This window comes from Balearica regulorum, chromosome 9 (assembly GCF_011004875.1).
Source record: "Balearica regulorum gibbericeps isolate bBalReg1 chromosome 9, bBalReg1.pri, whole genome shotgun sequence".
Taxonomy (NCBI): Eukaryota; Metazoa; Chordata; class Aves; order Gruiformes; family Gruidae; genus Balearica; species Balearica regulorum.
In genome coordinates this window covers 19145051-19167811 of record NC_046192.1, presented here as the reverse complement: position 1 = coordinate 19167811, position 22761 = coordinate 19145051, and the positions used below count along the sequence as shown (strand labels likewise).

Here is a 22761-nt window from a genome sequence, read left to right as displayed (position 1 = left end):
TCCAGAGGGCAAGGGAAATGCAGCAAGAGTGCAGACAGACTATACTCGGCCATGCTACACTTACAGAGTTGTTCCTTTCAGCCACGTTGCTGGGGTTTCCGAAGCATTGACTTGGCAAAACAATTACATCTTTATGGAACACAGGGCTTCAGGCTGATCCCTGCTCCTGAGGGAGCACAGCCTTGTGCTGGGTATTAAATGCTCTAAAAATCACTTTCTAGTAAGAGTATTGCAACACCTTTATTTCACTCAAGCTACATTACAAAAACATGGGGTGAAGGGTAGGTCATGGGTCAGAGCACAGAGTTGCTTTTAGATTTTCCCCAGTCTCATTCCGTTCTTCCTCACAAACTGATTTTTAAAGCTTTTGAGTGTTTCTTAGTGAAGATCACAGCTCTTGGTGGGGATCTGTTCCTTCCACACCTGCCCTGTTTATTGTAAAACTGGTGTCCCTGTCCTACCCTACCTCCCTGAATACAGTTTAAAAAAAAAAAAGGCCTTGGACTGGCAGTGAGCACAACTGATGCAGGCAGGGGGCTGCTTCATCTAGTCAGTACCAGTTATTCAGTAAGCTTTCCCAGGTGCAGAGAGAGTAGAGACAGCCTCTGGCACCTCCAGCTCACCAGTTACTAGTCCAAGGCACTACTCCAAAATCAGCATCTGCAGTTGCTGACAATGCTGAGGACCACCTAGGCCAGTAAAGCCCAGTAAACTGGTCCAGCACCAGAGCTCTGGGCACAAGCACAACCCTCCTCTACCCTTAACTCAAGCACCTCCCCTAATACACACCCCTCTAAGCAAGAAGCAAGTATTTACAATTTAAGTGAATATAGAAGTATTTTATTGAACATTCAAACTTCATTAAGACATGTGCAATATGGCAAATTTTACTGGGTTTAACCCTAACTAAGACAATAGTATGATTGCTTGCTTGCTGGGGCTTAGCAACAGGGTCCAGATCACACTTACCACTAATTAAATACTTTATTGAATAAATACATATGAAACAAAAATGCATTTTAATGCTCTTATAAAAGTTTAGAGATTTTGAAAGGCCTTTCCAATTCAATCTGAAGTGTAAGTACATACAATAAAGGAAGGTAGGCTAGTTTAACATAATTGGCTGACTTTATACAGCACTTATATCTTTTAGTCCATAAGTAAATTATTAAATGATAAAGAACATCTAATACAACCACTTCTATGGAACTAGGAAATAAATTTCTAATAAAGAAAAAATTTACAGACCCCATGACTTTCCACCCAACCCCAACAGTCTAACCCTAAAGTGGATAAAGCCAGTGGCTTTCCCCACAAGAGCTCACGACAGAAAGTCGCTGCGCTTATCAAAAATCTGTATTTCTGATCCGTTATGAGCATTGAGACAAGATTCAATATATCCCCAAAGAAAGAAGCACAATGCACGTTGTGAATCGCCTATTCAGCAACAGCGAGCACTGCATTCACAACCACCTCATCCCAGGGATTAAATGAGATCAGCCACATTCATCGGCATCTCCTCCACTGTAGTATTGTAGAAAGTCTCAATGTCTCGCAGGATCCTCTTGTCCTCTTCAGTGACAAAGTTTATAGCCACGCCTTTTCTGCCAAAACGACCACCCCGGCCAATTCTGCACAAAAAGAAAACACATTTACACAGAAGTTAAGTAAGCTGCTTCAAGCCTTTGCAAGATCCATTAAGTGCTGCTCTTATCTGCCACTGGCCAGTTTATGCTGTATTTACAGGACTAGCAGCTACTAAAGTCAGGTCTGGTCAGGAGAAACTAGCAGTTAGTGCCAACAATGCAGAAGAAGTGTCCATCCTAGGGAGAGTAGCAGAGCAGAAAACATTACTCTCTCGGCTGCAAAGTAAGATCTTTATTTAGCAGTTGATGCTGTGGTATGAAGGCCTAGCTCAGTCTCCCTCCCCTCTGTCCAACTACCCCATACCCATCCATCTGATCCCAAGCACATGGCACACCAAAGATAAGCAACTGTTCAAAAATCAGACTGTTCCCAAATTAATCCAATTATATCCAGTAACATGGAACAGCATGCTCACCTTGAGAACTGTAATTCAATGTAACTGTTTCCAGTGGGAAAACTTAGGGTTTGGTTTTTAACCAGAAAAATCCAAGCTCGACATTTTTGTGTAAGCCCAAGTCAGTCACTAAGACATCACAGTAGTTTAGTCACACCCACCATCAGTTCTACCTTCCTGCAGACTGCACAATAAAGCACTAGTCAGCACAAGCTAAGACACAAAAATGGCTCACAAAACTTAGTGAATAATCATGACAAAAGAAATATATAAATACCGACTCGCTCTTTATTCAAACTGTGCCGCTTACGAATCCACGTCCTAAATTAGGTCAACGCCGTTTCTGAGCACCATCTTGTGTCATCAACTGCTGCTATCGACTCCTGTATTTTTTTACATCAAGTAACAAAGCACAGTTTACTTAATTTAGGGACAGTCACTAGAAGCAGTTAACTAAACCTAGGGCAACAAAACTCAAGTTGCTACCAGAAGACACACACCAGAGGAGAGAATCCCACTGCGAGAGAAGCCACACCAAGAGCAAACAAGGCACACGAGACATGAACACAGCTGAACCTCCAGGAGTGAAGGCAGTCCTCCTGTACAACTAGTTTGCTAGGAATATCAAGGTCTAGTCACTGAGCAGCAGCAAACAAAGCTTAGCTAGGACCAACAGCTCAGCCAACGCTGCTGCCCAGACGCTATGCCAGTAGTGGCTTTTGACATTGTACTGCACAACCTACATGACAAAAAGGCAGTTCAGTAGCTGGCAGTTTCCCCAGATCTCAGCAAGGAAAGACTGAGTAGCCATCACTGAACTTGTCACACATCTAAGTTTTCCCACTGATTTGTTTTACTGTCCACAAAAGCTCTGCTCCTCCCTCATGTCAGAACCCTAGCTGCGCAAGTCAGGCCTTTTTAAAGCAAAACCACAAGTAGCTTATTTCCTGCTCGCTTTTTGGCAGTTACTGCATGAATGGATACATAACACCTCCCGTTATTGGTACGGGCTAAAGGCAAACACAGGTGAGGTCTGTGCTGATTTCTGTAGAGGACATGACACTCAGTGTAGCACACCAACTAGGGGGTAGAGCCAACTAACCTGTGAATGTAGTTTTCACGATTGGTCGGCAGGTCGTAATTTATAACCAGTGACACCTGCTGCACATCAATGCCACGGGCCTGAAAAGCAACACAGATTCTTTAATGTGAGTCACAAGCTTTAGGTTAAATTACCTGTCTTATGCTTTTGTCGACCACATGGCTAGTGATGAACTACAACCGTGTAGTCCATAGTGGAGCGTAGTCTTTACTCTTCCAAGAAGCTCCAAGTAGTTCAAGGCTACAAGAACCTTCACTGAATTATGAAGCTTTTGGCGCCAGATTTCAACAGAAATGTGTTCAGTGTGAAATACTCACCAGCAAGTCAGTGGTGATCAGGACACGGCTCGATCCTGACCTAAACTCCCTCATGATAACATCCCGTTCCTTCTGGTCCATGTCACCATGCTGTGGAGTTAAAAAAGTTAGAATTACCTCAGTTCCAGTACTCCAGACTGGAATATCCTTTAAAAACCAAAGTGATGTATGAAACCCAGCGTCCCTACCTGCCGTGGGAACAAAGCAGGTAGGGATAGAAGGAAGCATTTTTCTTTAAGCAGGGGGAACGATAATACAGCACTGCACAGCTATATTATAACTTTCCTGCTTTTCACTCAAACGCAGCTCATTTATGATTTATTTTTCAACGTGTACATGGCATTTCAGAACTTAAGTGTGAATTCTTACCAGAGCTGACACTGTGAAGTCCCTGGCATGCATTTTCTCTGTAAGCCAGTCTACTTTTCTCCTCGTATTCAGGAAAATAACAGCCTGTGTAATGGTCAGTGTCTCATACAAATCACAGAGAGTATCCAGCTTCCACTCCTGAACAGAACAAAGGAGATCAGGAATACATCATGCCACTGACAGTTCCATGCATCACAAGAACCTCAAACAAGGAATAAAACTCAAAAGCAACACCCAGTTAAGCACGCTCTAGTGTGCAATCATATTCAGTATGACCCAAAAAGCACAAACAAGACACCAAACCAAGTTTCTGCATCAACTGTTGCACCAAATCTTAAGACACAGGACACTGGACATTAAGAAAGAGGTCCACCCTAGTCATTTGATCCAGTGCATAGTTTGTCTTCTTCTTGCATGTACTCTACTAGCATTATTACAGAAACCAAAGCTCAGCCTCAGTTTCTGTAATTTTAGCACAGTGCTTTAACAAGAAGGTAAAAGAACTGAAACTTAAAAACTCCTCCAGCTGGAGCAAGTACCACTGATACCAACCTCTCTTTCCACATTAATGTAGAACTGCTTGATACCCTCCAGAGTCAGCTCTTCCTTCTTCACCAAAATACGTATGGGATCTCTCATGAACTTTTTGGTCACTTCCAACACATCCATTGGCATTGTCGCCGATAGCAACACAACCTAGAAGGCATTGCTCAGTATTAGCATGTACCTAACACGCCAGCTTCAGCTTTGATTTAGGCAATTCAGCAGTCCTCAGCTACACTGTAACCAAACCTGCATCCATCAATTTAACCACATACAAAGTTTTTTTACCTGGATGTTTGTGCTTAATTTTTGGAAGATCTCATAAATTTGATCCTTAAATCCACGGCTCAACATTTCATCAGCTTCATCCAGAACAAACATTTTGATCCATTTAGGTGCTATAAAAAAAAGCGCATCTCATGAAGTTTCAAGAAACACACTAAATACTTTTATTGATGTCACTCAGCTTCAGGACTAAGCTTTCCAGTACAACCCTCTACAGTGACAGCAAACGCATTATGTTAAGTTCTCACTGGGTGTGAAATTTGTACTGGAAATTTATCATCAAGAGCAAAATTAAATTCATACTTACAAAGGTAGCGTCTGTTTAACATATCAAACACACGCCCTGGAGTTCCGACCACAATGTGCGGAGCCTCAGCCTGAAGTTTCTGCATTTCATTGCGAACATTTGTACCACCAATACAAGCATGGCACGTTGCTCCCATGTAGTCTCCAAGGGCCAGAATTACCTTTTGAATCTAAAATAAAACCCCTCCATTAGCAGCAGTTCCTGGTACATTAAAGATTAAGCCCTGTTATCATTAATGCGCATGGACTTTGGAAGCTAACAGAGAAAACAAGAACTATGCAGCTCTAACAATTAGAAAAGACAGTTGCTAAGGATTGTGCCCATCTGGTTGTTATTGAAGTTGTTCACTAGAAAGCTGAAGTCAGAGGGGCACTAAAGTTAAATTTTTGGTCTTACTGGTTGGGCTGAAGTGACTACCATGCATCTGCTACTACCAAGTTAAAAAGCAGGGCCTCCAGAAGTGAATTCAGGTGTTGAACTGCCAAGCCCTGAACATTAAGCACTCACAGAAAAGAAAGTTCGTAGAGTGTACAAGTGCACTGCTATATGCCAGGCTCCAAAACAACTCTGAGGGCACCAATGTCTTCAGAGTAGACCAGAGGTTAAACATTCTGATCAGAGGCTCTCATTCCACTGATCTTTCTCCTGTCCAATTTAGCATGTTTAGTTTTACCTTCAAGAAGCATCTTCACTACAGCACTGGCATCTCAGTATATTCTAGTTGAAAAAGACAAGAAGCAGTATATAATCTATTTCCTACTCTATTCTGAGTTCTTTTTAACATTCCATCTGAAGATCCCACATTACTGACATACATTAACTCTAAAAATTAAGTATCCTGTAAGATTAAACACTCCCACTTAGTAAAACAAAATAGCAAGCCTTGAAAGTGAAACAGACATGCAGTAACAGTCAGAAAAACATCACAAAAATATGAAAACAATGAAGTAACCACACACGCACTGCAGTTTTCATGTTGCACAACTGCACGCAAGTTCAAATAGCTTCCAAAAAATAAGTTTTGTTTCCACTCAGAACACTGCGCTTTAATAACGTATCTTGTATTTTGTTTTTCTGCTGAAGATATTCCCTCAGAACTACATACAGCATAGCAGCTGGCTCCTGCAACCCTGCCCCAGCACACCCTCCATGTGCATTGACTTGGCTTTTCAAGCAGGCAGAGAACTTGTGGGACAGAAGCCAGTTTATATCCCCCATTACTCAACACAAAAAGGGTTCTGAATGGATATTAGTTAACAGCCCCTTAAGAAGTCTGTTTATTGTCTCACAGTTGTGAAACCTGAAACCTATGCAACACACAAGCAGCTTTTTTTTTTAACTACACTATCAATACCTGTTGAGCCAGTTCTCTGGTAGGGGCCAATACTAGTGCTTGGGTCTCCTTGAGATCAATCTCCAACTGCTGCAGGATGGAAATAGCAAATGTGGCTGTCTTGCCAGTACCTGACTGAGCTTGAGCAATCACATCATACCCTAAAAAAAGTAGGATACACATTTACTGCTCCCACAGAGGTCATTCATGTTTTTAGTTTTATTGTATTCCCTTTGAAATAAGTGATCAGTATTAAGAGTTCTCTCCATTTCAGGTCAGTCCCGAAAGATGGTGTACCATCACATCACTTGTTCAATAAGGATTAAAAATAGGTATCATCACACACTAATACAACAGTGTATGTACTTTACAACAACTTTCTAATTATCCAATGTTGATATCAACAAATGAATCATCCGCATACCTTTGATGCATGGAATAATAGCTCTCTGCTGAATAGCTGAAGGCTTCTCAAAACCATAAGCATAAATGCCCCTTAGAAGGGATTCTTTTAAATTCATATCATCAAAATTGTCAACAATCTCATTCCAATTGCTCTGTAATGAAGAAAAAATAAAAAATATTAAATCCAACCCATATCTCCCTCTATGATTAAATTCTCAAGTCAGTTCGCACGTGCTCACCTCAATGACACCATCGGGGTCCATTCCCTCTGGGCCGCCATGGTCTCTGTCAGCAAACAGAACAAGCTGTTAGACAGCAGCAAGTCACACGTAGAAGAGCATTGACACCTTAGCTGCCAAAAGCTGTATCTGGAACCCGTGACAGATCGTTCTAGCAGGTGCTCTGATATTTTGCCAATGGAGGAACTCCTACCCTTTCCCCACTGGCTTAGGTGCTACTAACCCGAGTCCTCGGCTCCCAATGTGACAGAAGACCATCCAAGCCTTCAAGTGAAGAAAAACCCACCAGAAAAATATGTCTCAATCCCAGATAGAACACTCTTATTTACTAATGTCCCGGCGTACAGCGCCCCCCTCACGGAAGGCATCTGTTGAAGGCGGGGCGCTGGGCCCCGCAATTGTGGAGAGGGAGCAGGGCAATGGCTGCCACTAGCTCAGCTGCAGCGCCTGGCGCGATGCGGAGGAGGGGCGGCGGGGGGAGGCGGCGGCCTCCCGGCTCCATTGCGGTTCTTCCCCCGCCCCGCCTCAGCGCCGGGCAAATATCGCGAGAGCTCCACCCCTGGGATTGCGCAAATCGGCCTCTGCGCGCAGGCGGAGGAAGCGCCGGGCGATCGCACCGAGGGCCGCGCCCCTCCCCCTTTCCCGAAAAAATGGTCTCGCCCTCAACCGGGCCCGCAAAGCCGGGGCGAACCAACGGCGGGAGCCGGGGGGGGGGGGGGGGAAGGGGGAAGCCGGCCACAGAGGGGGAGAATTGTAAGGAAAAAATCCTCAGCAAGGCGTTGAAGCGTTTTAACTATAAAATAGCTTAGCGGGTACGATTAAATTGAGGACGGCTCTTTTTCAAGGATAAGGGTTACTAAGAAAAATCAACGACGAAAGAGCGAACCCAAAGGAATACAACTAAATCCCCGCTTAAACGAGAGTAAGGGGAGAGACGGGACCGAAACATCTAGAACCGGGAGGGGCCGGAACACCAGGCGCTGTCGCACCGCAGCGCCGAGCCGCCTCCGTGCGCTGTCTCGAGCGTCTGAGCACCCACACACACACACGAATCCGCTTCTTTCCCTCTCCCTGGCCGCCTCCGCCCAACTCATCGAGCCCCCTTACAAGAAAAGGGCCCGAGGCCCCCACACGCCGCGCCATACCTGCTATAATCCGCGGAGCCGCCTGACATGTTCCGCACCCCAGCGCTGTCCTCAACTGAAAAGACAATCCCTCCCCGGCGCCCCCTTTATATACCCGCCCGCTGCCGGACTCGTTTCGCGCTGCTCTGCGCATGGATATACACCTCACGCCACAGGGGAAAAAAGCACAAATCCCCCCGGATTGAGCCCCCTTCCCAAGAGATTCCCGTCATCCCCCTGTTTGGGATACTCCGAAGGGGCTGCCTGAGCCACTCGGGGCCACGAGCTCAGGGGAACATGGAACTACTTTTCCCCCCCGGAGTGCGGAAGGATATTGCAGCATTGACGGAGTAACAGCGCCTCGCTCCTTCCTCCCGCTTTGCCCCCCCCGCTCGCTCCTGCGCACGGGGTTTCCCGCTCCGGCCCCTGCTGCAGCGCGGGGGAAGAGGAGTGGGGGGGTTGGCGGGAAGGGGAGAGGGCGGCCGGGCTGAGGGGATCACCGAGCAGGCCATGCGGCAGCGGCTGAGGCAAGCAGAGCGTGGCATGACTGCGTTTCTCCCGCCATGTCGGTTATATTTAAAGCCCCGCTGCCTGAGTTAGGGAGTGACAGAAGAGAGCGGTTTCCTCGGGCGGGGGGGAGGCGGCCGGTCTCCTGGGCCGCGGGGTTCCCCCCCCCCCCCCCCCCGCACACACAAACCCGAAATGGCCCCCTTCTCCTTCCCGCTAGGCAAAACACACCCCAAATTCTCCCTCCTCACCTTCTGGTGAGGGGCAGGAATGGGCTAAGTCCGGGTTGGTTAGCGAGGGGGCAGCGCTGGGGGACAGGGAGGTGTCCGCAGGGGCCGTGAGGTGGTAAGATGGTGGCGCCTGAGGCGCCCCCGCAGCCCCGGCCCCACACAAGCGGCGTGTGGGTTTGTGTGGAAACCGGCACCGCGGGGAACAGGCCGGGCGGGCCCGGTGGTGCTCCGTCGGCCCGGGTTTGAGGCAGCAGCTAGCTGAATCATGCAAATTTGTCACGGGGTGTTAAAGGTGGATGATTTCCAAAGGGGATGAAGGCGTATTTGGAGAGTATTTGTAGGAAAGAGGCGGGGTGGTTCTCAGGGCGCCGCTGAAAACGCGGTGCTGTGAGATGCTGCAGTTCATAGTATAGCGATGTCTGCAAAAAAAAATCTGTCAAGACTGATTTAAAGGTTAGTGCAGTCCAAAATAAAACAGTAAGGAAAATGTTACTGTGTGAACCAGTTCAATGAAATGATCAGTGATCATGCCCGTTTGCTTTCATACTGTTGTAGAAAAAAATACCGATCATTTTAATGCTCTTCTTCTCAGGCTTTACAATAACCCGTTCATCAATATTTCTTATGTAGGCAAATAATATAAATTGTAAGCAATAATTTGTGCCAACTTTAATGGGTTTATGTGTGTCACTTCTCAAACTTGTTTCCATAGTGATTATATATGAACAAATGGAGGCAGTGCTTGAAAAACTTGACCCTTTACTTGTCTAGAGTATTGTAAATTGTCTAGAACCATCTAGAATATCCGTAAAGGGAATCTCTGAAAGACTAAATGTACATCAGCTCTTCCTATGGTAGCATCTGCTGGGGCAATATTATCTGTAGAAATAATGCGACACTTACCAGTATCCCAGCTAAATTACATAAATGCCGCTTCTCCATCAACCCCCTCTAATGCTCTCAAGTTTTGTCCAGCTATGCTGGGTAGAAAATATCGAGGATGCTTCTTGTATTTGCAGTTTAGACAGCCATGCAACAATAACTGGAGGCCTTTATAAATGAATGATAGTAGTTTGTGTGGACCCATAAACCTCTGGTTGTAAAAGAAACAGGGTGGACTGGCAAAAGAACATAAACACAGGTTGGGGCTGGCACAGTTAGATTTCCATTAAAAATGACTTTGGGTCTAAATGGAAGAAATAACATTACTGAATATTTCTTTTTATTAAGGATCTTGAACGTTTATTAAGAAAGCTTACATCATAGAATGTATATATTTTTCATTTAAGTATTGCAATTAGGTCTTAGTATATTTGCAAACCTGAGTGGAAAACATTTCTTCACACGTGGGAATTTCAGGAAGGTAAGTCACCATTTTCCACAGACCTTAAATGTGGAGTTTTTTTTAAAAAAAATTTGTCGTCTCAGAAACAAGTATCTAGTTTATCTTTTTCTGTACAGAAATCAGTGTCATTTTGGATTACCTGTGTATTCAAACCACTTTGAAAGTTCAGTTTTGACAAAAGTAGTTTTGAACTAACAAAGCTTTCCTAGCTTTCTTTAACGATAGTTACAAGAGGAACTGTTCCCATTGCTCTAACTCATTGCAAGTCTTGTTTTACTCCACTTGACCCAATTTCATCCCATTCAAATAAAAAACAAAACCAAAAAACACCAACCACCAAAACTCAGAAAATGTTTTTCGACTATTAACTTCAGTCAAGAGATAATTTTTGAAATTGATTTTGTCTCTGTGATAACGGCATCTGGGAGTGTCTCGATCAGATGCCAAGATTTCTTTATACAGACATAAGGCAACTACGGAGGCAAACAGTGCTGCCTGCCCCCCAGAGCTCCTCATCGCTGGCCTTTATAGAGGAGCTTGAAACTTCCACATCTCTGAGGATTTTGTTCATCTGTGGTTTACCTGATGTTTGAGTATACCGAAAAGTCTGTGGACATGTTGGTATCTCCTGTCACGTGGTCATAATGGAGTTTGGTAGAGTTTTACAAACCTGATTAGTTGGCCATGTTGTTTGCTCTTCTTCGTCATTATTTTAATCCACTGCTATAGGATCAGATAGTCTGCAGGCAAGTGGCCAGGTGCTCTCTATTTGCCTTAAGTGTTGTATGAAATTATGTTTTAAGAAACAAACTGTAAGTTCCTGTGTTAAAAAGATTCATTCATATGATGTTCCACATCAAGGCATATGAGGAAAGGACTCCAGCGTTTCCTCTAGGGAAAATCGTTGACGTGTTTGACCAAATACAAAGAGGAAAGAAATTTTGTTTCATTAACTTGGGATAAGCAAAGGGTTGGAAACACTGAAACAGTCCTCTCTTTTCCTGAAACAGCATAGCAGAAATCCAGGATTGTTGTCCTAGCAATGACTCAAACTGTACTAGAGGAAAAAACATTGATGTTTTGTACTCTTTAAAACCCATGTACCTGAATACAGTGTTTGAGAAATATCTCTTTGGTTATAGAACAGCAAACAGCCATTTCATTTGTGATCTTGTATCTAATTTGTGTATTTTTAGGCTGGTGGTAGCCATGTTCTGTGTGGGATTATTTGTGTTCTGAACATGAAGCATCATAGTGAGAGTTATTGAAAGGTCATATTTTGTCACTGACAACCTTGGATTGACACTGGGATTTGTTATGCTCCCCCAGTTTTAAATCTATTTAAGTTTTCTAGAGCAGTCTCAATTAAAAACTTGCTTCTCAAGGACCAGGTTCATGTTATCATCAGGCAGCGGAGATCCCACAAAGATACTGAATAATATGTCTGTGCTACTAAAGATAGGATCCATGGCCACAGCTATATGTGCACATAATATACTTCAGTAGATGTCTCCCCGAAAGGCAATCCTGGTGAATCATGAGCTCTTTAGTGAGAGTGAACATAATTATACATTTATTACCAGGGGGTAACAGATGGACTGGCTGGTTTAGCAGCTGGGTTTCCAGTCATCATTCATGCAGATTGAAGTAAAGAATGATGTATCTAAAGAAAGCAGTAGGACCTGACACCTCCTGAAACTGATGTCTAGTTGAGCAATCCCTGCTCATCGATATTCTGGCAAAGGCGATGTCACAGTTTGCATTAGGAAATTTCAGAAATCTCCTTTTAGGAATCTCATACTGTGATTTGAATCTACCATGAAACTGTCATGTACTTCACGGGAAACCTGGAAGATCCTGAGTTCCTCTCCTGTATTTGCAAGTCTGATGCTAGAGTACGTGCTGTATATTACTTGATTGCCACAACTAGCAGAGCAAAGAAAGTAATTGTAAACAGACAGAGTTTATTCACAGTAGGTCACGTTGAGGATCAAGATGATTTGTTAGGGTGTTCTTAGCAAGAAGTAATGTTTTTCAGTTCATTGTTCCCAGAGGATCCTGCCTAAACAAAAGCTTGCTTCCTCAGATGTAGGAGTGGATAGGAAAGATTCTGGAAATCCTCCAGGGGAGAGAGAAAGTCCAAATTCCACGAGTCCCATGCTTGTTATTTAAATACAGGGTTTCATTAATGCTAACTTACACTTTTTTGTCATTCCACTGAAATTGTAATCTAAACAAACTAAATAATAAGAATTTATAAAATGCAGTGTTTTTAATGCACCGAGAAAGCTTGCATTGTATTCTTTAGTATCTCAGTGCAATTTGAAATCCGCATTATGATGACTTTCATACATTAGGCTGCTAGCCTTGCTTTGTCATCCTTTGTTATAGTTGTAAAATAACTTTGTTATGCTTTGACAGATATTTTTACTCTTTGTAACTGTAATCAAACTTGTGTTGTGAAATCTCAGTGATGTCCTTGTTGAGTGAATTGAAAGTACATCCAGACACAGAATTTTCTCTCCCAGTTGAAGTTTTGTCTCACTGAATAGTTGTGCACTAGGCCAATAAGGAACATTTTCAAAAACACTTAAATGATTTAGGAGCCAAGCACTATAGAGAGCCAGTGGGATTTAAGCTGCTTCAGTTAATTTAATTGTTGCACATGGTCAGCTCTTGAAGATATTCAGACTTGCGCAGAGGATCGAGGGTGGATAGGACCTTTTGCTGACCAGCTGACTCACTTGTCTGAAATGCATGCGTGGTGGTTTGTGGCTTGTGCTCCCTAATTGCTGCAAGCACAAGTCTCCAAGGAGTGTTCCTGCTTCAGTTTTGCATAGTTTTGTTTCTTAGCCTAAGTTCTCTCATTCCCAGTAAGATTTTTTTTTTCTTTATGATATTCATTTAATAAACTGCTTAAGACTAATTTTCTTGTTTTTTAAGGAAATGGCAAAGCTGTGTGAATTCCATATTTCAGGTTATTAATTCATTAATTCACTTCCTCTTAGAGTTTGGAGCTTAAACTCAGACTTGTAGTGCCTTCAGAGGTCTGAAGTTAACTGTTACATATTTCTTATTCTGGAATAATGAAGTTCTCCATGAATTTTTAAGAAAGATGGTTTCTCTTTTATACAGTGGGAAAGTTCTTGTAACCTGCTGCTGAAAGGAAGTGGCAGAAATGTTCTGGGGTCTCAGAGGAGCCTGGTATTTTCAGCCCTGTGTTAGAGGGTAAAAAATCTGAAGAACTAAGGGAAGTTAAATACTTCTTATTTTTATAATAGGTACATATAGTTTCATCCGATGGCCTTTGAACTTGTGAAAAATTTTTCATTTACTTCAGTTAGCATTATGTTGGGCTTCTAATAAAAAACTAGTGTTAATTTTAGAAAAGGAGTATTTTCTTTCTTAGAGGAAGTATGTAATTCTTTAATTCTTTAAATGAATATAAAGTAAGAAAACTATCATATGGGATCACTTATAGTGGTCTTGTGATTTTAGTAAGTATTGTGGTAATAAAAAGAATGTTGGCACAATAAAATCCCAACCCAAATACTTTAAAGAGAAATAAACTTTTCTTTCTATTATTTTCTTAGTCGTTCAGTCCTCTGCATTCTATAAAACTTGATAGTCATATTTTTAGGTCTTGAATGTTCTCCTTGATTGAGCGATTCAATTCTTTTTTGCAGTTTTTGAGGCTTGTAGTAAGGCCCAGGACACGGAGTCAGCTTAGCTCTGCTCTCTGCTGTGTTAAAGACTCCCAGTGTGACCACAGACTTGTAATTTCAGCACTAAAATTGAACAGATGATATTTGTTAGAGACTTGCCATTGACTTTTATTGGAATGAGAGCTCTTTCTGCACTTAAGTTTTCTCCTCTGTAAAGTGGGGGTGATAGTATTTACCTCAGAGGTTATGTGTAAGCAAATGTTTGAAAACTGCGGAGATCAGTAATGCTACGAGGCTTAGAAATCTTTGATAGAAGTTAACATGCATATTTTCAAGGTAGAGTTTGTTCTTTCTATTACAAAAGTAAAGAAAGCTAGAGAGATTAAGCAGGTGGCAGCTGCTGATAACATCCTGACAGAGTACTCCGGTTACATTTATTTTTTAAGTCAGTTGAGAGATCATGAAATAGTGCATGTCATATATTTCTGTGAGACAGTCTGCAAAGAACATTTTTTCTTATTCTGAGAGAAAGGTAAATACAAGCCTATGCATTCTTTTGAAGAAAATACTTTTCCTTCTGATATTGGTTAACCATCTACGTAAGTTAGTTTTTCTCATGGTTATTCAATTTGAAATCTACTGATGATGCTTGAAGTTTTTAATTGCTGAGCTGATTTCAGTTGTTTAATTTTTGGAACAGCCACTACAGGCAGATCTATATTCTGTATTTAATTTTGAGTACCTTTCCTCATTGATAAAAAAGTTGAAGCGTTATATTCTTAGTAGGAGGAACTAATACATGTGAACAAAGCCAAGATGAAAACACCAAAAAGGCCAAGCAGTTCTTTCATTTTACAGGGATATATTCACAAGACCAGACTTTGTGATAATAATAATAATCTCTAACATGTGTTGTAGATATGCTTACCTTGATAAACACCCTATGTCCTGACTGATGAGACCAAGTAATATGATGCTGTCCTTCCCCATCCAAACTGCACTTTTAGACATCAGAACAAGCATGCTGTGCTTTTCAGAGTTTGTGTACTGCTATGAGTTATGAGGGCCCATCTCAGATTAGTGGCAGTGGAATGGCTAGGTTTTATCAACTGATACAGCATTGCACAGAAAGCTTTGGTATGAGTGTATTCCAGGCCTTTATTGTCAGAAATACATATGCACCCCTAAATAGCCAGAGTAAGATATCATAGAAATTAGTTCATTTTTCTTTAACAGAAGCTCTTTCTGTCCATATCCAGCCTTGTGTGTTAACTGGTCTCTTCCTCTTTCTCTAGCAGAGCATTTTAACCTCTAAAACAGTATTTTGCAGTTTATAGACCTTGTTACAACATGTAAATGTCAACAATAAAGTTGAATACTTTGTCATTAATAAAATGAGCTATGTAGTCAGAGGTATTGCCTCAAGGTAAATCTTAATTTCTACAAACTGAAACTTTTCTACTGAGCTATACTTTTTTGTAAGAAAATTGAGTCTGTCTGTTTCTGCAGGTAACTATAGCTCAGATTCCCTGAGTTTTGTTTCTGCTACTGATACTGGCTCAATATGAAATTATAGATGAGTAGTTTCAGCTTTGTGTCCTTGTTTCAACTGCCTGTAAAATGGCAATTAAAATCTCCTGTCTTTGAAGGATCTCTTAGATTGCAAACTCTCTAAGGCTGGGACTGATCACTTTGTGTGCTCTGCTTCAGCCTGCAAAGCAGTCGGTTCTGGGTGGGAGGCTGAGGTGCTCCCTGGGTAAAAGTTTAAAAAATTAGTCAAGATAAACATTGTGAAATGTTTAATAAATTTGTGTTTGTTTGTTTTGTTAATCCTTCTGAGATTTTTTTGGATGAAAAATGTAAATATTACAAGGTTTTTCTCTTTAACACTGTTACAGGTGTGTGCTATTGTCATGATTGGATCTGAAATGTGTGTCCATGAAGTGCCAAGTGGGCTGCTAAGAAACTGCCTTGTAACTGTTCTGCTTTGTTGGTTAGGGTTTCTTTTTAGGGTTATGAAGGCTCTGCAGGCTAGTCCTTAGTCCCAATTCTTTGTGCTTTAACCTATCCCAGAATGCTATTATATATTATTTTGTACCCTAATTGAATACTGCCAGATGAGACAAAAATGAATATAAAAGATGTGGGGAAATAGGGAATTCATTCTTTTCCTCTCAGGTTGCACCCAGGAACAGCTGCCTACATTTTCCTCGAGTCACTGACACAAGCGTGCATGGACGTCCACTGATGCAAGCACAGACAGGATGCAGGTGATCACATTATTTTTGCCAGGAGTAACTGTGGCATTGCTCGTGCTAATCCAGGCATGCACTGTAACACGTCATGTCGCAGCAATTGGCAGTGGCCAGAAACCTTTGTTCTTTACACAGCGGGAGGCAGAAACAAGTGTTCATGCTGAATTGCAGATATATATTAATTTATTTCATGCATGTATTGAAAGTAATTAGATTATCATTTACTGGCAATTTTTTGCAATAAATAAATAAAATATATGTACTGCTCTTCACAGTAATTTTACCTTGTGCTAGGTAATTTAATTTAATTTAAGAGCTTCTGATAATAATTGTTTCTGAGTCTTAAGTTGTTTATTTGCTATCATATTCAGCATTTTTTTGTAGCTCATTGTTCTGATTAACTTAAAAGTAGCAGAGTCAGGAAAATCCTAATTTCTAAGCAGGCAGATACTATAGTATTTGGTAACCACCCAGTCACTGGCATTTTTTCTTTGCTTGTTCTTTTGTCCTCTGTAGCTTGTGTTACCATTTCTAAATATATTCTGATATACAATTTTCCATGGGTTCCAAGAATACAATATCTTGTATGACGTAATTCCTTTTATTTCATCAGAAATTTAACAAACCACTGATTTCATTTATGTGTTAATAACAAATAAAGACTCAGTCAAACAATAAGATACTTAAGAGTTTAAGAACTTCATTTGGATGTGATATTTTGTTACCTTAAGCTCAGAGTTTTCTCTTTTTTCAGATTTCTGTCCAAGAAGGCCAAGTTATCACAAAGATGATTTTACAGTTTATTACCCAAAAGGAGTTCTCTGAGTTCCTTTACTGTTATTCATTTGCATTGCTAACATTCAGCTCTTTGGGGAATACAAGTGTGTACCCCCAGGAGCACACTTTTTTTCTGAAATCATATTAGAACTGTGTTTGTTAATTTACGTCATATCAGAATTGTCTTTGCTAATTTACTGGGCAAACAAACTGTATCTTTATGCAGAAGACAAGAGAGAAAAGCGAGAACGAACCATGAAGGAGTGCTGCCTCAGAGCTGCTGTTGCCATAGAGCTGCTAAGGAGGAAAAAAACTGCAGCATGGATTTCTTCTGCTGTTGAAGGTAAGATGAGGGCACAGCAAAGACTGTAGGAGGGGGAGGGGAGGCAGAGGGAGGGAGAAGAGGAAGATAGTCTGCGTCCTTGCTGTCTAAAAAAGGAAATTCAGTTTCAGTGTTCATGAGCAGAACTGCTGGTGCAGAAGAACAAAGCTATCTTAGTTGTTTAGGGTAGCAAGAGTGATGAGCAAGCAAGTGCACTCCCATCCTTTCAGGAGGAAATACTGCAAAGGAAGGAGGGAGAAGAAGAGTGACTTTATCATTTAGAAAATAGTCACTGCTGCTTCAAGATAGCTGCTTTTTGATACTACTTTGGCATTAATATTGTTCCCCTGGGTAAAGACAGCTGTGAAAAAACTCAGTAGGTAGATAAGCAAGAAGAAAAAGCGGTGCTAAAAAATTCAGTGTAATCTTGAGCTGATGAATTCTGTCTGTATGTATTAAAATGTGTCAGTTGTTACATTCAGCTGTGCAGTGCTTGGAAACCTTTCAAAATGCAAGTGAAATTATGTTTTTTACAGTAAGATTGTTACGATAATATGTTATCAACCTTTTATCAAATATCTTTCATCTTTTATCTAAGTAGATGCCTTTTGAGTGAAAATGTATAATAAATAACTGAAAAGTAAATATTAGATACTCAAGAATACTGACTACAGAACTGACATCAGACATGCTTTCTGTGGGATCTGTTTAATGGGGTGAGCTTTGTAGACTAAAACTCTTCATGATCATTGCAGAATTATCTGCAAAACATTCATCCAAAAGCTGCTGCTGCTGTTTCTACATCTGTCTAGCATGTTACATATTGCAGCTTCTTTCTGCCCTTCACTGCTCCTTCTCTCAGTCTTTTGGATCTTTCTGAGATGACCGAATGCACATGCCCTGCACAGCAAACCCAGCACAGCCGCCGTGTTTGCACAGTGAGGCCTTGAAGAGAATGAAACAAGCTTTAGAGGCAGTGATAACACTGTCTTAGCTATGCTGATAATAGTATGTTGATATTGCTTAACCATCTGATTGCTGTGTTATTGAGTGTGCTTGGACAGAACAGCCCTTCCTCACAATGTTCTGGTTCTGCACTTCATCACCATTTATCAAATGGTGTTTGACTATTTCTCGCTGGGGTCTGTCTGAAGATTGGGTCAAAGTGAATTTCTCCTATAGCAGCCTGTTAGCTTGATTAAGAATCAGCAATTCAGGCTGTAAATAAAAGTATACTAGGGATTCTGAATTTTTGGGCATTACAGTTTCTCGCTGTGAAATTGTTATTCTTTGAGATTATAGCGCTTAGCTCATACATGCTGTTTCCCACTCATTAATGGCACTGGGCAAGGTATATCGATCATGAATACATCAGTTGCCATTGCAAAGATACGTCATGGGGAATTGGATGTATAAGAGTGTTTTTACTAGTCAGACTCATTTTGTGATTCAGACTAATTTTGTCAGACTCATTAGTTGCAGACAGTTTTTCTGTGGTCTTCAGAACCATTCTTTTTATTTACAGCAGTTGCTGGCAGCCTGTTACAATTTTCATGGGTCCCTTGAGCCAGCACATAAAGATCAAGTCTTAATCCGTGACTGAGGCAACCCCTGGCAATAGAAGTGATGGTGATTTAGTCCAACGTCAGCAAGGGGTTTAGTCATCTTCTGTGCCGAACAATTGTTAGTATCTTGCTGGAGCGAATAATTGTGTTGGGACTGAGTTCCACAGAGCATTAGGTGCTGCATTTCAGAAGAGTGCACTCTACTTGTGGATCAAAACAGTTTGGGTTCTTCAGAGATCTGAGGTGATTATTCAAACAAGTATGACTCTGTATAATAAACACCTCTGTGTACAGTAACTGTTCAAGAAGAAATGGATGGTCCCTGTGCAGACTAAAATTTAGTTTCCTTAGATAAGTATTTAGTGGAAAGTTAACATTGCAGTCTTAGATCAATTTAATGTAGTTCTTCATTGACAAAAACAGGTAGCCAGAAGCACAGTGTTGCTAATTGACAGGTTATTCTTGTAAGTTTGCAAATAGTACGTATGTTCATTAGTTCCAATTGTTGCTGGCTAATATGTTTTTACAGTGAAAAAGAGAAGAGCTACAGTAGTTCTAATACAGAAATGTCTTGGCTGATTAACTGTGTCCAGTGTGTGAAGTGCAGATGCATTTTAACCTTCTTATTGACAGTACTCCTATGCTAGAATGTCAGCTACAACCAAGAGATCTATCAACTTTAGTGAAAGTTTCAGATGCATCTTGGTTGTCTTATGGTAGAAAAGTAACTTAATCTGAAGCTAAGCAGAGTTGTTTGTAAATCTACTAACCTGTCCGTAGATTCGTACAGAACTCTGAAGAAAGAGGTGATCTTGTAGTTTATGCTAGTTTTTCCTGCTTCTTCCATCTCGCTTATGTTATAGAAGTGATCAAGAGAATAAGGAAGTATGGCAAAACGTTGCCCAGAACACTCTAATCTCTGTATTTGGGCCAGGAAAAAAGCTATGAAGCCGCTAGTGCTGCTGTGGTTAATGCCAGGGCCTGCACCAATTCCCAAAACTTTCCAAAATATAAGAGCTATTTTGAGGGTTAATGCTGCCCATAATTACCTTTTTCGGCTTGCAAGGTGTTGCACCACTCAATGTCCATCTCAGCCTCTTCCAAGTAGTATCAGTTTTCTACACCATAGGCTTTGGCTGAGTGCTCTAAGCCTGATTTTTAGAAACGCTGAGTACCCACAATGCTATTTAAAGTTAATAGGAGCACAGGCTTCTCAGCATAATTTAAAATCAGGCCCCTGTGCTCAAACAAGAGATGTTAGTTTAGCAGTCACAAGACTGCTTAAGTGATCAGTCTGAATTCTAGATACCTTCTGGAATGAATTTTTTTTTTTTTTTTTTTTAGAAAACCTATTACCAATACTTGATTGATTCTTGGCAAGTTGAGGTATGACCTGTTATATCACTTGATTTTTATTAATTTTGTGAGCATTACTACTCTTTTAGTTAATATACAGCTAGTAGAACAGCTGGCATGTGTGAATGAAGAGAATTCAGCTATAAGAGATTTACCTTTTTGTGATGGTTTATGGCATTAATCTTTTTTCTATTGGGTTGAATGGCAAAGAATTAACTTCTGCTCATGTGCTTAAGCATTAGAATAAGAAATGAAACAATGCTCCTTTATTGTTTAAATATCTTTACATGTGTCTGGTGGATTTTTCAAGGCACTGAACTACAGTTTGTGGGGCATGTAGGTCAAAGTCTTTCTTTAAACATGTTATAGCTCCCCTTGTTCTGTTGATGAGCACTATGTTCCCCCCTTGAAATCAATAATCCTCCATACTTGTCTAACCCAACTGTTTGAGTTTTTTATTGTAATCTAAGTTTCAGTTAAAAATGTGTCCTCCTTGGATAAAAAGTACATCCTCATTCATTCCCTGCCTTAATCAGCTTTGTTTGTTCACTCCTTTGTTTTTCACTCACATAATTTTTTTTTTTCATTTCAAGCCAAGAGGTCTGTTAGGGCTCCTGCAGAAAGTACATCCAGTGGAAGGTGGAGAGTCATCCACTGAATTCATACAGTGACTTCTCATAAAAGATATTTTGGGTTCAGGAACTTCAGTTTTAAAACAAATACACTTCTTTGGTATGACTCTGGATTCTGTGGGTAATTCTGATTCTCTGTAACTCACTTTGAATTGAACAGCAAGGTAAGTAGTTTGCTGTGTGAAACCAGTAGGTTAATGCCTGATCCTCAACCTGCAGATCAGTGCTATCAGTGTTCATGGCAGAAGAGAAAAGAATCACTGTCAGGTTTGTAATCCCTGTTACTCCATACTGATAGGAGTTACTTCTTTGGAGCTTACATTTGGGTTTTCACTGAGCAGCAGATTGAAACCAGTTCAGGAACCACAGTAATGCTAGCATTCATTATAGCAAGATGCCTTACCCAATTAGGAAAACCTTCACTCTTTCCTCCTTAAAGCAGCCTTCCTCTTATTTTAGAATGCAGTAGAAACATTGTGTTATTAATTACATTTTACCAAATGAATTTCACTTAAAGCTTAATTAAAACCATAGAAGTTGAATCATACTAATGTAGTATTGTAAACACAGCAGAATTAGGAGTTGTGTGTGAGTAGCTGGTCACAGAATTTAAAATATCTATTCCCATTGGTTTTTTAAGAGTATTTGAAGAATATGTACATTGGATTTGGTACAGCGCTCTCTATATTACAATGGCCATGCAGTGTTGTCATTTCTAATTCTGTAGCCACTTAGACCCATTTTATCCTCAGATTCCTAAATTGGGAGCAATTATCTTCCTGGCTGAGAGACCTGAGAAAACAAGGAAAGAAATGGGTTCTAACATCTCATCAAATGTCAGTGGTCATGGTTAATTCTCCCCATTTCTGTTGTCAGGTGCTTGCACATCTCTCTCCCATGGCTAGTTACGCTATATGAACATAGCATTAGAGGATGATTGGAATCGCCAAGTGTGATTAAAAGGTCCTGTCTGAATTATAGCAAAAATCCAATAGATCATCCATAGCAAAGCTGAGGAATTTTTCATATGTCAGTTAAAATATATATTTTGTCCCATTGTTACAGATGGAATGAACAAGAGAGAGAGCACATTAAATCCAGATAGCTGCAGAATGGCCATCAGGTGGCTCTGGATCTCAGCAGTATCGTGAACAGAGGCTTAATTCAGACATATTTTCATACCCCAGACTCCTAGTTCCGATCTGCATCAGTAAGAATGCAATTTTTATGGTGCAGGACTAGCTATTATTTTTTATGTTCATGGAATTAGAGTATTATTTATATACCTTGCTCATGATAAGTATCTGGCAAACTTTTTATGCTCTATTGATAAAGCTTAATATTTAAAACAGATTACACAGATGTGGTGTTTTTATCTACAGCGTTACTAACCCAGAAGAAACGCTGAACATTAAACCTACTAAACCTTTCCTGGCAATCACAAAACCCTAATTTGGATATCATAAACCCCCTGTGGGAAAAAATCTGCCATCTGCTGATCGAGGAGAAAAGTACTTGTTAAGCACTGCAGTGCACTTCATAGAGCGCTCCAGCACGACTCCAGCACTAGGAGAAACTGGTAGCTTTGCAGAGCTCTTTAGCAGCAGATCTGAAATAAGCCTGGTCAGTAGTTTTCTGACAGCATATTTCTCCATCAGAAAGTGCTGTTTTGTTACAATTAAAACTTTCTGTGGGAACATGTCAATGAGAAATTGAAATGTTCCGTTCTAAAAATAGCAGAACATTCTGTTTCAAAATTTTTATTCAGGAACACTTTGATTTTTATTCCAGAATGATTTTTTTTTTAAGTAATTACTTTTGTAGATTATAAAAACAAGAAGTTGAAATTGTCATCTTGGTATTAAATATTAATGAAACTTCACATCATCACTATAGCACATGGTAGATTCAAGGCAGTCAAGAATCTAGGAGTCTTGTCTTTTATTATCCTACTCTGACCACTCAGTTTATGCCTCACTACTTGTGCTCATGTGTAGGGAGAATGTGTCGAGGGTGTGACTGTCTTTTCATTCTGAAGAGGG

The 22761-nt window shown here is 40.8% G+C and overlaps 1 protein-coding gene, 1 long non-coding RNA gene and 3 other non-coding genes across 7 annotated transcripts; 1 reads left to right on the top strand and 4 right to left on the bottom strand.

The window, feature by feature from the left end:
• Positions 1 to 818: 818 nt before the first annotated feature.
• EIF4A2 (eukaryotic translation initiation factor 4A2) lies at positions 819 to 8224 on the bottom strand. 3 transcript variants are annotated; one of them, XR_012836804.1, is made up of 12 exons: positions 8087 to 8224; positions 6942 to 6987; positions 6722 to 6854; positions 6319 to 6458; positions 4965 to 5133; positions 4661 to 4770; positions 4382 to 4525; positions 3830 to 3967; positions 3461 to 3550; positions 3144 to 3223; positions 2319 to 2424; positions 819 to 1631 (listed from the first exon to the last, which is right to left on the bottom strand). XR_012836804.1 is itself a non-coding variant. In XM_075761442.1 (11 exons), exons 1-11 carry the CDS (start codon positions 8113 to 8115, stop codon positions 1487 to 1489), a joined length of 1224 nt encoding a protein of 407 aa, XP_075617557.1. In that variant the 5' UTR covers positions 8116 to 8224; the 3' UTR covers positions 819 to 1486. The 3 variants fall into 3 exon arrangements, 1 of the variants encoding a protein (XP_075617557.1); XR_012836805.1 differs by having other exon boundaries at positions 2323 to 2424; XM_075761442.1 differs by lacking the exon at positions 2319 to 2424.
• LOC142603064 (small nucleolar RNA SNORA63) lies at positions 3625 to 3751 on the bottom strand. The gene has a single exon (XR_012836938.1). It is a non-coding gene; the product is annotated as a small nucleolar RNA SNORA63 (small nucleolar RNA).
• LOC142603072 (small nucleolar RNA SNORA81) lies at positions 4147 to 4325 on the bottom strand. Its single transcript, XR_012836946.1, has one exon. It is a non-coding gene; the product is annotated as a small nucleolar RNA SNORA81 (small nucleolar RNA).
• LOC142603074 (small nucleolar RNA SNORD2) lies at positions 6538 to 6607 on the bottom strand. Its single transcript, XR_012836949.1, has one exon. It is a non-coding gene; the product is annotated as a small nucleolar RNA SNORD2 (small nucleolar RNA).
• Positions 8225 to 8512: 288 nt separating the features above from the next.
• Positions 8513 to 22679, top strand: LOC142602952 (uncharacterized). The gene is made up of 3 exons (XR_012836809.1): positions 8513 to 9255; positions 15991 to 16082; positions 17071 to 22679. It is a non-coding gene; the product is annotated as an uncharacterized LOC142602952 (long non-coding RNA).
• Positions 22680 to 22761: the final 82 nt, after the last annotated feature.